The 14784-nt window shown below is 45.2% G+C and overlaps 1 protein-coding gene and 1 long non-coding RNA gene across 2 annotated transcripts in view; one reads left to right on the top strand and one right to left on the bottom strand.

Moving 5' to 3' along the window:
• Positions 1 to 1687: 1687 nt before the first annotated feature.
• Positions 1688 to 5204, bottom strand: LOC115072179. Its single transcript, XR_003851246.1, has 4 exons — positions 5128 to 5204; positions 3420 to 3634; positions 2418 to 2517; positions 1688 to 1804 (listed from the first exon to the last, which is right to left on the bottom strand). It is a non-coding gene; the product is annotated as an uncharacterized LOC115072179 (long non-coding RNA).
• Positions 5205 to 5290: 86 nt separating this feature from the next.
• The window catches only part of Hadh (hydroxyacyl-CoA dehydrogenase), a 41716-nt gene continuing 32222 nt past the window's right edge, over positions 5291 to 14784 (top strand). The window contains exon 1 of the mRNA XM_008843657.2: positions 5291 to 5509. Within this exon, the coding sequence (XP_008841879.1) occupies positions 5378 to 5509 (132 nt within the window). The 5' untranslated portion in view covers positions 5291 to 5377. The remainder of the gene's footprint in view (positions 5510 to 14784) is intronic.

Genomic DNA, 14784 nt, shown 5'->3' with positions numbered 1-14784 from the left:
GTAAGCTGCATTTGAAACCTGCAGGGTTTCTAAGAAGAGGTGACCAGCAGACAATTGCAAATGGAGGCTGTGAGTGTTATGTGCTGAAAATCACACTATAAAGCTCAAAACACCCAGAGTCTTCCTGTAGGAACACTGAGAGTCACCATAGGAAGCCAGCAGCCCTGGGGTTCATTTGGAAGACTGTCAAAATCAGGGCTGGAGAGATGGCTCAGTGGTCCTCTTGCAGAGGACCTGGGTTCAGTTCCCAGCACACACACGGCAGTTAACCATTCATTACTCCAGTTCTGGGGGACCTGGTGCCCTCTTCTGGCTGTCATGGTCATTGCGTGGATGTGGTGCACGTATGTACATGGAGGCAAAACACTCAGACCCATGAAATTAAGAAAAAACTTTTCAAATCAACTGATCTGCTTAATGTGTGATATTGATATGTATAGAACAGCAAAAGCTACAAATCTACACATATATAACACTTGCTGGGGCCCACCTCATTCCTGCTGAGAAGCCCAGGGTGTTTTCTAAGCAGTGTGTTATGAGATGCATGAAGCCTTGACTCAGAGTAGGTTTGCATCCGAGCCTGGTTTATTATTGGGTGAATTAGAGTTCATAAATGGCTTCACTGCTACAAACCTGAGTTTCTTCACTCTTGGAGGATAGCATAAAAGCCCTGAGAATTGTCACAGTGAGGCAATCAATGCAGTGGCCCAGCATAGGATGTCCTGGGTTTGAATTCCACTATTTCTGTACAGCCTGGACTAAGTTTCTTTACCAGGGCTCCAGTTTCTTCACGGATAAAAGAGTGCTACCACATAGGATTATTGTGAGGATTTAATGCATTTACTCACCTGAAGCACCTAGAACAACAGCGCATTCCAAGGTGCTGAATATACCATTGGCCACTACCACGTGCAGTCATTCAATGTAAAGAATTTACATTGTACCATCCTCACTGTCTCACTTGGTGATACTTATCACCTCAGGCAGATAAGTTGGAGATAGCTGGCTGAAAAGTCCATTCTCAACAACTCAGAAATGTCCCACTCTCTATAACATAGGAGAGTCCTGACATACATGCAATAAATCCCACAGCCATTAGTGTATAGGTGAAATAAGCAACTGCTTCCTTATGTGCAAACCTGTGCTTGGGAAAGATGCAAGGAAGACTGTACCTCCTCAGCAGGAGAGTCTAAATAAACTCTTACTCAGAGGGCAGAGTCTGGATGCTTAAAACGGAATCAGGGTTGCCTCCCCTCTAAGATTCAGCAACTTCCCTCAGCATTTCCTACAAATGTTCACTTCAAGTGTTTTTTTAACCACTTTGTTCCCAAGAGACCTATGTTTTAGAGTTTCTAGACTTCAATTTTAACTTGTGAATTGGGAGTGCTACTGCAGTTTGGAATAGAGAGAAAGGTTTCCAAGCAGCAAGAGAGGCGTTGACATGGGGACGACAGCTGGCACGATATGAAAATCCGAGACACAGATTTGAAGTCAACCATGGCATCTTTTTCTCTCAAAGCTTGTTAATAAAATCATTTGTAAAACTGTCCAGTGTTATTAGAAATCTTGGTTATATGCTTTAGAAGTCATTCTGAGAATACGTTTTTGGTGGGATATGCAAACACAAGACTACCACCTTCTCAAATTGATTATATTCCTTAATTACACAAATCATTATTTCCACAGAACCTCAGGGGCAATGTCAATCACCACAAATTTTGCTGTGAGTGAAACTTTGGTTGAACTTTTGGGGCTTTTCTGTTGTACCACTTCAAGGAGCTTCAGATTCTCTGCTGTATGAAATCTGAAAATTGTTTAACAAAAAGGAAAAATGAGATAGCATTTCATTCATTCCCAGAAACCAGAGGTCATTAATTTTCCACAAACAAGGAAAATTCCAACTTGTTCCATGAATCTTTCTCCGATCAATGCTCTTGGTTGTTAGCAAATCCTGTCCCTCCACATAGGTGCCAAGGAAAGATTGCCCGTGCAGCTCTCTTTACCTGGCCACCACCGCTTTGATACGGCAGGGCTTTGCCACCCTGCGTTTGCAGCTCTGAGTCCACTCCTGGCCATGTTGTTAAATGATGTTGCTTTCATGTGGGGAGAAAGACTATATGTGTGTGTGTGTGTGTGTGTGTGTGTGTGTATGCACATGTATGAGCAGATGTGTCCACATGTGCACATGTGCAGGCCAGAGGTTGGTGCAGACTGTTTCCTCTGTCACTCTATCACTCTCCTCCTCACTTTTTGAGATGGGGATGATGGCTAGGTATCTGAACTCAGGTTCCCATGCTCACACAGCAAGCACTGGACCCTCAGAGCCATCTCCCCAGCTCCAAATAATGCTGCTTCGATGTTTTTAAAGCATTATAATTATCATTTATCAGAAAAAAATAAAAGCAATCATTACTTACTTGGTTCTCTGCGCCAGGCCTTTCCTCTGCCAAAGCATTTGTTTTCAGTGAGATGGCCCAGTGACCAGGGCCATTCACGCTGGCCAGCGCTTCACTCTTTCTGCAGAGAGAAAAGAACAATCCCAGCATCTAGGTGAAGGTGCAAGTCAGGGACCACAGAAATTGTTATCAGGTTCTCAAAAGCTCCAGGCCACCCTTGGGGAAAAAAAGGCTTGCAGTCATAGCAAAAGAATGATTGTATTGTAGCTGCCATTGGCTGGCACTCAGGAGGAGAGGCAGGGCTGGCCGCTTTGCTTCTGAAGATGATGAACTGGATGAAATACCCTGCAGTAGCTGAAAAGTTATTCCCCCAACCATTTCCTTTGACAGATGAGGATCAGAACAAAGGGAGGGTAGGTGAGTGCAGGTCACAGGCCACTGGAACCTGCTGCAGGGCTCCAGAATTGGTACTACAGCTCTCCTTTCCTACATTTTACTTGGGGGGGGGGTTGCTTGTTTGTTTCCTTGCTTGTTTTGGTTTTTTGAGACAGGGTCTCCCTGTACCCCCAGCAGGCCGACCTCCTTCTCACAGAGATCCACCTGCCTATGCCTCCCGAGTGCTAGGATTAAAGGCATGTGCCACCACACTGGGCAAGGGGTGGGGTGTTTTTGAGAAAGGGTCTTGCCACATAGCCCAGGCTGGTCTAGAACTCACAGTCCACCTCAGATTTGAGAATCGTTAGGGAATACTGCAGTAGTGATACACAGTGACTGTTTGGATCCCCTCCAAATTCACATAATGAAATCTGATGTAAGAGTATTTGGAAAAAAGAAAGGGTATTTGGAGGTGGGTCTTTGGGAGGTGATTCGGTCATGAGGGAAGACCCTCATAAATGGATTAATGCCTTATATTGAAAAAAAAAAAACCAGAGAGCTCCTTTGTAATAGTCATGGTTCTCCAGAGGACCTGAACTGATAAGAGTAAATATATGTTATGCCATGGGATTGATTAGATTGCCTTACATGATCGGGGCTGGGGAGTCCAGGAACGGCTGTCTTCTTACTGGAAAGGCTGAGGGTCCAGCATCTGCTCAGTCCATGAATCCATGAGGCCTCAGCAATTCCAGTCTGGCAGGGAAGGCCCGGGGGATTTCTGGAGAGGTGCTGGTCTTCAGTCGATGTTGGAAGGCTGAAGCTGGGTTCGGAGGACAGTGAAGGACGCAGCGCAGCCACAGCAGCTGCAACAATGAGATAGATATACCAGCAAGAAGCACAGTCAGGCAGGCAAATGGCACCCGTTTTTTTCCCCAGGATCTCTATCTGGGCTGCAAATTCTCATCAGAAAGTGCTGTCCACTCCAGGGGAAGGTCTTTCCCCTCAGTCACCACTCCCTGCAAATGCCCTCCCAGACCTTCCCAGGGGCATTTCTCTTAGCAGACTCCAGATTCAGTCAAGTCAAAATCAAGATGAACTATCCCACTCTTCAACTATGGGAGGTTACAATAAAAAGGAGCCACCTACGAGTCAAACAGCAAGTACTCATCAAACACAGAATCTGCTAGTGCCCTGACCTGGGGTTTCCCAGCTCCGGGGGAACTTTTGGTGTCCTGTTGTAGCAGCCTAAATGGACTAGGAAAAGTCATCCATCCCGAAGAAAAGCAAGTATAAATGTCCATACCTCAGGCCTTAGGCTGTACATTACACACAAATGTCATTTTTGAAAAATGTATTGTGACAGTACTGCATTTGAACTATAATTAGCCTTTCATTAGACACAACATGGAAATGCGAACTAAAAGTTAAGCCCAGTTGAACCATCTTCCTCCTGCTCTACCCCCTAAGCCAAACCTCCTCTTCATCTTCTTTCTCTCCTGCAACCATTCTTCAAGTTTCTGCATGTTTTGTGTTGTCTGCCTGGAATTCTTTCTTCACAAATGTATTCATACTTCAAGTTACTGGGTTTCTGTGTGTAACCTTCCTCATCCTTTTCATATATATATATATATAGAGAGAGAGAGAGAGAGAGAAAGAGAGAGAGAGAGAAAGAGAGAGAGAGGTAAAAATTTTATAACTTTCTTAGCTTTTGGACTGGTGGAAACTAGTGGTCTGCTGAGTAATACATTCCACAAGTTTTACCTAATAGTAAAGATGTTACATTAGATAACGAGGTAGGTAATGAATGACTATTAAAAGACAATTTTATGTCTTACAGGGTTTATACTGAACTCAATATTGTATAACTGTATTAATTGAACTGTGAACCTAAAAATTTTATAGCCACTTTTGAAAGAGATGTATCTTTGCTCTGGAAATTTGAGTATGTTAAAGCTGTAATGAAATGCTTCTTCTTCTAAAAAAAAAAAAAAATAGCCCCAAATAATTTTGGCTTTAGATCAGCAATGCCTTTCCACAGACAGGAAGTTCTAACTAGTCTGTACAATGTTTGACACAGATGCAATTTTTTAATCAGGAAATGCTAATTCAGAAAGCAGTGTGGTACACACAGGTTAACTATTATTTCCATTAGGGGACAGATGACTTGTCTCTGAATGGTGAGTGTAGACGTGCTTTTATGCACATTTACAAGTAGATAAAATTTCTGAATCATTAAGGCACAGTGGTAGTTATTCGCAGATTGGCCTATTTGGTCCAGTCTTCCACTGCAGGTGCAGGCGGGCCTTCTCTCTGTTTCTAATGCTATGAGTTACTCCCCAAAGGGAGACATCATCACCTGCTTAAAGCTGAAACCGTAACAAGGCCGCCCCGCTCTCTCTGCCTTTCTGGGCCTGTGCTTGGCGGCTCTCCAGACCCAGGTCTGCGGGCGGTTCGCGGTGGAAGCGCCCAGGGCTCCAGCGCCGCCCCTCCGCGGTCCTAGTGGGTGCACGCCAGTGGGCGGGGCTTGCCTGACGTCACGGGCCCCGCCCCCCGGGGTGGCCTGGCCCGGCTTCGCGGTCGCCTTCCCACTGCCCCGCAGCCGCACCATGGCTTTCGTGACCAGGCAGTTCGTGCGCTCCGTGTCCTCCTCGTCCTCCGCGTCTGCCACGGCGAAGAAGATCCTCATCAAGCACGTGACGGTCATCGGCGGCGGGCTGATGGGCGCGGGCATCGCACAGGTGAGCCTGGGGGGCCCGCTCGCAGGCCGCGCACGCGCCCCGGGCCGCAGCCAGCTGGTCCCCGCCTCCACCGAGGGTCGGGAGCCTAGTGGGCGCGGCAGGCGCGCTGCCCGGGTTCAGTGCCCGGCCCGGTCCTCCTTGATGCGCTTTCGTGTCAGCCGGGAAGGCTGGACGGGCCGTGCTGGCGCGTGAACTTTGGAGCCTGGCGGGCCGAGCTCTGCTTTGCACAAACTTGGGGCACAGCGTGTTTGCTCGCCGCCGGGCCCAGATGGCGTTGCTTGCGAGGCCTGGACTGCAGCGCTTTCATTTTCCTTGTCTGTGGTTGTCTGAGCACGCTTCTTTTTGTCGCCGCTCTCCCTGGCGTTTCCTTCTAACCTTTTGGAAAGCCACCTAGTGGGAATTTTGGAGGCCCCCGAGACCACCCAGGGCAGCGCCAGGCAACTTTGGCCTTTGACCTAGTGCCCTGGGTGCTGAAATCTGAGTACCGGAGTGTGGGAGAGGGAGGAAAACAGAGGGCTCTGGGTAGTCTCTTATCAGCTTCTTTAAGACGGCCTGGTGCCAGCTGAGTTTAGGGTCAGTTGTGCCGTTGGATACTGTACTGCTGGTCCTGTGTTTTTGCTTGGTTTTTCACAGTCACAGTTCCACACACTGGAGAACCATGCCTTCTCTGTTCTCTTTTATATCCTTAGCTTTTCAGGCCTTTGCAACTGGATATTGAGGGGCGGTGGGGAGGGCAGTTGTACTCACTTACTTTTAACTGGGGATGATATCCTCAAGTAAGCCCTTCCCCAAACCCACACTCTCGTTTGCTTTAAACATTAAAAAATATATATTTTATTATTTTTATTTTATGTGTATGAGTGTATTGCCTGCATGTATGTGAGGGCACCCGTGTCGTGCAGTGCGACGGAGGTCGAAGAGGGCATTGGATTCCCCTGGAACTGGAGTTAAAGACGGTTTGTAGCCACCATGTGGGTGCTGGGAATCGAACCCAGGTCCTCTGCAAGAGCAGTCACTGCTCTTAACTGCTGAACCATCTCTCCAACCCCACTTTAAAGATCTTATGTTCACTCGATTGCTTTTTTTCCTAAAATCTTTTTTTTTTTTCCTTTGACATACATTGTCCTTCTTCTGTGGACTTTCAGGCTGATAGGTTATCATTTCCTCATAAGCTAGAGGACACCCTAGGCCCTGGATGAGGGAGTAAGTCCCTTCCACTAGAATGCTTTACTGACTAAATGGGAGAAAGTACATTTCCAGTACACCTGTATCAGCTTCTTAAGGCTGTGAGGGTGAGATTGGGCCCCCAAACAACAATGCACAAGTTAAACATTTAAGCAACGTTTTAGTAACAAAACAACAGGACTTTGTGTCTCCAGCAACAATAAGGAAAGGATCCTGAAATTCCCTGACAACAGCAAGGTAGGGGGCTAGAGACTAAGTAGAAAGCATCACTCAGGTTTTGTACAAACCTGGGCTGCCTTGTTCTTTGAGTGCTGCATCCATCATTGGTCAAAAAAGGTGTTGTGTAAGAATGCACTGAGGCTGTACTTGAAACTATGGGTGAGGTCTTAGAGCTGTTGCTTGAGAAAACCTCAGGCTAACATGGATGAGGAACATAGACTTGTGGATTAAATACCTGAGTAGCTGGACCAGGGAGTGCTTTTGGAAACTTAAGGGGTAAAAGGAAAAACTATGTACCTCCTAGATTGGAAACATAACAGAACTGTCGTTCCAAAGAGTAACAAAACCCAAAGTCTAAATAGTGGGCATTAGTGAGGAATGCAGGTCCATCCCTTGCACAGCAGTTGGAGACCGGCTCAGCCACTTCCAGCAACAAGTCTGATCCCACATGGGAACTTTGCCTTGCTTTCAGTGGTTTAACTGGTTTGCCACACTCAGCCTCGTAGCACTTCTTGATAGTCTTGTCTCATTTCTCTTTGAAAAACTCCAATGGACACTTTGATAAGACTGATTACAGTCTTTTGCCTCTGTTACCACTGACTCATTTTTTTAAAAATTGCATTTCTTTATTTACTTTTATGTGTATGAGTGTTTGTCTACATGTATTTAAATTTACCACATGTATACAGACCCGTGGAGGCCAGAAGAGGGCATCAAATCCCCTAGAACCGGAGTTACAGATGGTTGTTAGCCACTATGTGGGTGCTGGGAACTGAACCCGGGTCCTCCGAAAGAGCAGCCCCTGCTCTTAACCACTGGACCATCTCTCCAGCCCATCATCCACCAATATGTAGAGTACAGGGAATTGGGTGGTATGTGTGCTGATTCTGTTCTCTGATGATATGAGACAATTTATCTCTGTGCCTCAGTTTCTCTAAAGGAAGCCTAGTACTATACTAGCTTTTTAGGCATTTGAAGCAGAAGCAAACTAGTAGACACCCAGTTCTTGTGCTAAGAACTTTGAGCTACTTTTTGATTGTATCATCAGTTCAGTCGTCCTGTCCTGCTGTCCTTCTAACCCATGTCTGCTTTCATTTCTGACCTTCGCTGTTGAGATAGGTGCGTTGTGTTTAGGTAGAGATTATCAATCCCACTTTCCTGTTCCATCTTGCTTAGTCTTGACAGCAAATTACAGCCAATACTGCAGTTTGCTCAGGGAGGAGGAAAGCACCTTTAATTCTATTATTCCGCCTTAGTGAAGCCATAAAAGTACAAACAGAGTAGCTCTAGGTGATCATACTGCATCATATTTGGCCCTATGTCTCCTGTTGCCTTATGAAGTGGTTTTAGTCAAGCAGTTCTGCTTACAGTTTTAGCTGATTGATTAATTAATCAACATGTGTTCTAGTTTGTGCTGAGCAGGATAAAACAATGTAAATAGATTTTGCAGGTGTCTGATACATTTCTCATACAGTTAACTAATTTTAGACAAGTGAGGTCTAGGCAAAGTTACCTTTGGCCAGAGCACAGGCCATTAGCACATGCGTACTTTCTAGGAGTGTCTACATTGCCTACCATATTTTGTTTGTTTTAAATTTAAGAAAAAAAATCGGTTAGACTGCAGGTTAATATTTAAGTACATTGACTTGTTTTTATGTGTTTGCCTGTTATATACTTCGGACTTGATTCTGACTACCAATTTATCTTCAATTGGATACTTAGGTCAGCCAAGACACTTGTAGGTTAAATGAACTGTGTTTGAGTGGGGACAGGTTGCTTTTTGCTTTGTAAAGGAGGAAAGAGGGAGGAAGGAAGCTGCTAGCTGTGTGTGTCTCAGGTTGATAAAATGAGTCCTTTCTAAGCTTTGCTTAGCTTTCTTGTAAGGAGTCCTGAAAGCTCATGGCTTTCATCACATGTCGCAGAGTAGCCACTGGGCTACCTAGGAATAGTGTTTAAGAGACTTTCTGAGGGTTGCTTTTGCAGAGGACCCAGGTCCGATTCCCAGCACCCACATGGCGGCTAACAACTATTTGTAACTACGGTTCTAGGGAATCCAACGCCCTGTTCTGACCTCTGTGGACATTGCACAACACATATGAACTTACATACATGCAAGCAATACATTCATATACATAAAAATAAAAAAGATAGATAAAAATTTAAAAACAGAATAAAAAAAACTTTCTGGTCCAACCTTTTCAGCACCTTTTACACTTTTGGGGAAAGGGAGAAAATTTGAGCTTGAAGGAGATTAGGAATAAGTTTGTCTCATCTCACCAAAACCCCCAAACTGTGTACTGTTTGTGTGTTTGTATGTGTCCTGGTTTTTTTTTTTTTTTTTTTTGCGGGGGGTATTTGTTTTGTTATTTGAGACAAGTCTCCCTGTAGTGCTGGCTGGCCTGAACCTCACTCTGTAGACCAGGCTGGCCTCCAGCACACAGAGATTCACCTGCTTCTGCTTCCTGAGTATTAGGATCAAAGGTGTGTGCCATCACACTCAACAGTGTATGTCCTTTTTATAAAGCCAAAAATGGGCTGGCTAGATGGCTCAGTGGATGGAGGTGTGCATATATAACGTAGCATTCTTACTGTGAGGTGGGAGATGAAGACAGGAGAATCACTTGGAGGCTCAAGGACCAGTTGACCTAGAGTGCACAGCGTGGCAGAGACCTTGCCTTATGGTAAGAGAGAATGAACTCCTGAAAGTTATCCTCTGACCTCCACATGCTGTGGTATATTTTATGTGTGCCCACACTCACACACATACTGTACATATACACATTAATTATAAAGCGAGAGATGTACATTACTTTGAGGACAGCTCTGTAAGTTATTATGGCTTCAGGAGGAACATTATAAGCTCCAGGTGAACATTTGCTGGACCCCTTTGTTCCTGTGTAGTGCTCAGTAAGGATTCAGACTGGGGAGCTTTTCCCTAGCCCCTGAATTTGTTCCCACCTCCTCTCACTGTCCCCACCCCCCAGTTTTCTGGTGCTTAATGGAAGAATAGTTGGTGTCGCTGTGTGGTTGCTAGCCTTATTCCTTTCTGTTGTTACGTTGAATACAACTCTGTTGAAGTTCGGTCACTGGAGACTGGTACAGTTCCGGGCTACAGGGCTCTCCTTTGTTCTTTGTGGAGGCAATATTTTTATTCACAGCTCCTTTTTACTTTTTTTTTTTTTTTTTTTTTTTTTTTTTGGTCTTTTTGAGAGGGTCCCCTTGTAGTCCCAGCAAGCCTGGAACTTGCTATGCAGACCAGGCTGGCCTTGAACTCATAAAGAGATCAGCCTGCCTCAGCTTCCTGAGTGCTGGGATCAAAGGCATGTGCCACCACACCCGGCTTTTTTTTCGTTATTTTTTTAAAGACAGGGTCTCACTATATAGTCCTAGCTGTCCTGGAACTCACTATGTAGATCAGGCTGGCCTTGAACTCACAGAGACCACCTGCTTCATCCTCTTGAGCACTGGGATTAAAGGCATGTGCCACCATTCCTGGTATACCTGTTCTCTGTACTCAGGGGCATGCCATGTCTGTCATGAGGTTCTTCCTGGTTTCTGAGTTGTGGCTTGGTTCTTTATTGGGCTGTTCTCTGTTCTTTGCTGAGGCACTGCTTGATTAGCATATTAGTCACTGGACCTGGGATGGATTTGAAGGTACTGTCCCTCCCAGAGAATGTAAGAGGTCTGGCTGACAGGCAATAATAACAACCACAACAACATCAACAGTAATGATAATAACAGTAATAAGGACATGGAGACTTGGGACATTTTGTAGAGCAGAGATGGCATATCAGTCAGATATCAGTTCAGTCCCCTCTCTGTTTTCAGTCTTGCCCGATGATCCGTTGTAGGTGCACATACCTACCTTACTACTAACTCTATTAAAATGCTGATGCATCTTCTTGGGCTGTGTTGTGCTAAAGACGCCTGTGTCTGATGAGTGGTTCTCTAAGCTTGAAAGAGAGGCTCTGAGGTCCTGCAGGAATTTCATTTTTTGCATTTAAAAATTTAATTTTATTTATTATTACTGTGTATGTACATACGTACATGCACACACATGCATGTGCACATAGCATAGACACACACAAAGACATGACAGTGCACATGGACACATATGCATGTCATGGTGAGCCTGTAGAAGTCAGAGGACAATTTTCGGGGAGTTGGTGCCATCATTTGGGTTTCAGAGACAAAACTGTGCTCATCATGTTTGGCGGCAGGTGCCCCACCTGCCAAGTCATCCTGTTAGCCCACCTGCAGGAGTTTAGAACCCAGCTCTCCTCTGTTCATAGGAGCCTTGACTGAGTTACTTAACCCCTCTCTGCCTCCTTTGTATCTGGGAATAGTTATACTTCCTTCAATGTTGTAAGGGTCAAATGAGTTTGTACAGGTATAAGTGCTTAGCATGGTATTAATGTTTAATAGTAACATTTCAGTACTATAAATTTATATAAATCAATAAGATCAAATTCAATGATGATTTCTTTCATTTACATTCCTTAACTGGGCCCGCTGCGATGGCTCAGTGGCTGAAGGCACTTGCCACCAAGCCTGATGACTTGAGTTCAATCCCCAAACCCACATGATTGAGAGAACTGACTCCCAAAATAAAGTTGTTCTCTGACTTTCACATGTGCCCTCCCCAATCCCCATACATACAAATAAATGTAAAACTTCTTTTTTTACTATTTTATTATTTTTTTATGTGTATGAGAGTATTGCCTGCATGTATGTGAATGCACCCGTGTCATGCAATGCCGTGGAGGCTAGAAGAGGGCTTTGGTTTCCCCTGGAACTGGAGTTAAGGATGGTTCATAGCCGCCATGTGGGTGCTGGGAATTGAACCCGGGTCCTCTGCAAGAGCAGTCAGTGCTCTTAACTGCTATCTCTCCAGCCCATAAATTTAAAACTTTTTAAAAAATTACCTTAACTGAAGCGATTTGGTACAGAAATATGGGGAGTTTAAGCAATTCTAAAAGTTTAAAATTTTCCTTGTGTGTATTGTTGAGAAAGATAATCTCAGTGCTGTATTGACTCACTTCTGAGTATTGCCATGAGCTCAGCCCAGGGTATTAAGAACAGAGCCTGGCACTTAAACCTGTCCGTGTGGCACTGTATTCTGTTCATAGCACTTAGGGGTCTGTCATTTCATGCCACCATTATAACAATTACGCTTGCAGAGATGGCACTTGGAGCCAAGGGCCAAATCCGAGCCAGAGCTGGGGTTTCTCTACTACCCATCCTGCTGGCTGGGGGCCCTTGAGGTTGAGAAAATCATGGCTCTGCCTGCATGTGGCCCTCTGTCTTCAAGGAGGAGGGTGGCAGTGGACAGAGGCTCCTTGAGGTTGTCTGGAGGCTCCAGTTTCCAGCCCGTTCTCCCCTCAGCTCTGGACTCAGTCTGAGCACCCCGTTGCCCATCTCCGAATGCTGCCGTCGTTCTGCCATGGTGGACTCAGGGCCACTCACCCAGGATCAGTTCCTCACCATCCACTTTTCTTCTCCCTCTACCTTTCCCAGAGCTCTCCTCTTTGTTTATTCTAGCTATGCGCACCCCAAAGATGAGATTGTGGCCAGTGGCTCCTGCATGCTGGGAAGGGTTGTGTAACTTTCCTCAGTTCTCCCCTTTCTGATTTCTGGACCAGGCATGTAACTACTGTGGGAGCCTCTGATCTGGTCCTTCCAGCAAAAACTGAAAGAAAATAACATTAAAAAAACACTGACCATGACACACATTGCCTGGAAAGAAGTGTAGGTATGTGGTTCTCTTCTGCCCAAAGGTTTCTTCAGGGACTCTTTAGTGAGGCTAAGGATTGGCCTGTCACTGTAGTCGTATTTAGCGTTCTTTCCAGGATTTGTGAGAGGTGGGAAGCCTGGGATTGGAGGTACTTTATATTACCAATCTGTGATGCTTACTGAATTATAAGTTTTGTGTATTGGGGCTGGAGAGGTGGCTCAGCAGTTAAGAGCACTGGTTGCTCTTACAGAGGACCCTGGCTCGATTCCCAGAACTCACATGGTGTTTAACAACCATCCATGACTCCGGTTCCAGAGGATCCAGTGCCCTCTTCTGACCTCCGAGGGCATTGAACAACATGGATACACTTCCATGTGTGCAGGTAATATACTCATATACATAAAATAAAACTAATAAATAAAAAAATTGTGTATTAATGGTTTATAGCTCCAAATTGGGAGCATTATTTTCTTAACTTTGTTTTGTTTTTTTTGTTTTTTTTTCTTGGTTTTCTTGAGACAGGGTTTTCCCTGTAGCCCCAGCTGGCCAGGAAGCTGTATAGATCAGGCTGGCTTTGATCTTACAGAGATCTACCTGCCATTGCCTCCTGAGTGCTGGGATTAAAGGTGTGCACCACCATACCCAGCATTTTTCTTGAATTTTTAGAAATACTCTAAGAAATCTAAATATCTAGACTAATAAGGGAGACCAACTTATCGATTTATCTTCTTGAAAATTTTATTTATTATTATTGTGTATACATATGATGTATGTGTGTGTATGAGTCCTGGTAGACATGTTACGGCTGTGGTGGAGGTCAAGGGACAACTTTGGGAGTCAGCTCTCTCCTTCCCTCTTGGGTTCTGGGAAATGAACTCAGGTTGTCAGACTTGTGCAGCAAGAGCTTTTTGCCCCTTGGGCCCGCTGTCAGCCATAATCGATTGGTCTTAAGAACAGAGGAGCTGGCTGTGGCAACAGTGGTGACAAGCCTCAACAAAGGACCTTGCTTGATTACTGCAGTTAGTGAAAATGACTTGCTGATAGTACAGTTCAAGGTATCGCACACCCAGAGATAATTATAAACCCAGAGGGGCAGTCTCTGAGAGATGCAACTGATTTATGAGCTCTTTTCCTGTGTGGATCAAACCCACAGGGCTCCGAAGGGCAGGCCTTCATATCAAGGCTATGGAAGGTGGCACGGCCAGCATGGGGAAGGGGCAGTGCCTACCTTTGTTATTTATGCTGGGAATAGGAGCAGTCAGAAATAAGGTATGAGGATACTGTCATTGTTAGGAGCTGGTGGAGAGAAGGTGATGTTGATGGAGCACAGCCCTCCTGGCACAAGAGATGCTCACTAGAGAAGTGTGGAGGGCTTGGGGGTAGGGGAGCCAGGTGCTGGGCTGATTCATACCACTCTCCTGTGTTTAACACTTAAATTCTGCATCAGAGAACTGGCCTCAAATCTGGTGATGCATTTGCGAAAATACATAGACGAGCCTAGTTCTGTGTGGCATGCTGACTTGGTCCTTTGGCCAGAGTACTTGGGGGCTTTGACAAGTACACTCTTCAATGGGCCTATTTTTATAGCTCTGAAGCACCCGTGTCTAAAAATATTTCTTCTCTGGTTGAGCCTGCCTTCCACCAGACCTAGGAAAGTCAGAGAGACGAGGATATAACCTTTAAATAGCTTTTTCCTTCCATTGCAGATTGCTTGTCCTCAAGGTCTTCCAGTGAGTGTGTAGCTCACTGTAACACTAAGACGGGAGTTCTCAGTGGCTGAATTTAAAGAACAGTTACTTAAGTTATAGTACCAAGGAAAGTCCTATTTGGTACAACATTGAACAGATGACAGGGAAAATGGTCTTTCTCCTCCTGTGGTTTACTCTTCACTACCAGCCCCTTCCTTTCCAGAAAGCTAGCCCCACTTGCATGGTACCGTCTTGTAGCTGAAGAAGCCCAGTGTTGTCAGTTTGCTTGTGTCCAAGATACTGAAATTATTTATTTTCCTCCCTCCCTCCCCCCCTTTCTTTCTTCTTTTTCTTTCTTCTGTTGCTTTTTTGCTTTGTTTTGTTTTTTGTTTTGTCTTTTTGAGACAGGGTCTCCTTGTAGGTCCAGCCGACCTGAACTCACTATATAG

The sequence above is a fragment of the Nannospalax galili genome, unplaced genomic scaffold, assembly GCF_000622305.1.
Source record: "Nannospalax galili isolate Female #2095 unplaced genomic scaffold, S.galili_v1.0 scaffold571, whole genome shotgun sequence".
NCBI lineage: Eukaryota > Metazoa > Chordata > Mammalia > Rodentia > Spalacidae > Nannospalax > Nannospalax galili.
The sequence above is the reverse complement of the archived record's forward strand: the minus strand, read 5'-3'. Positions and strand labels throughout refer to the sequence as shown.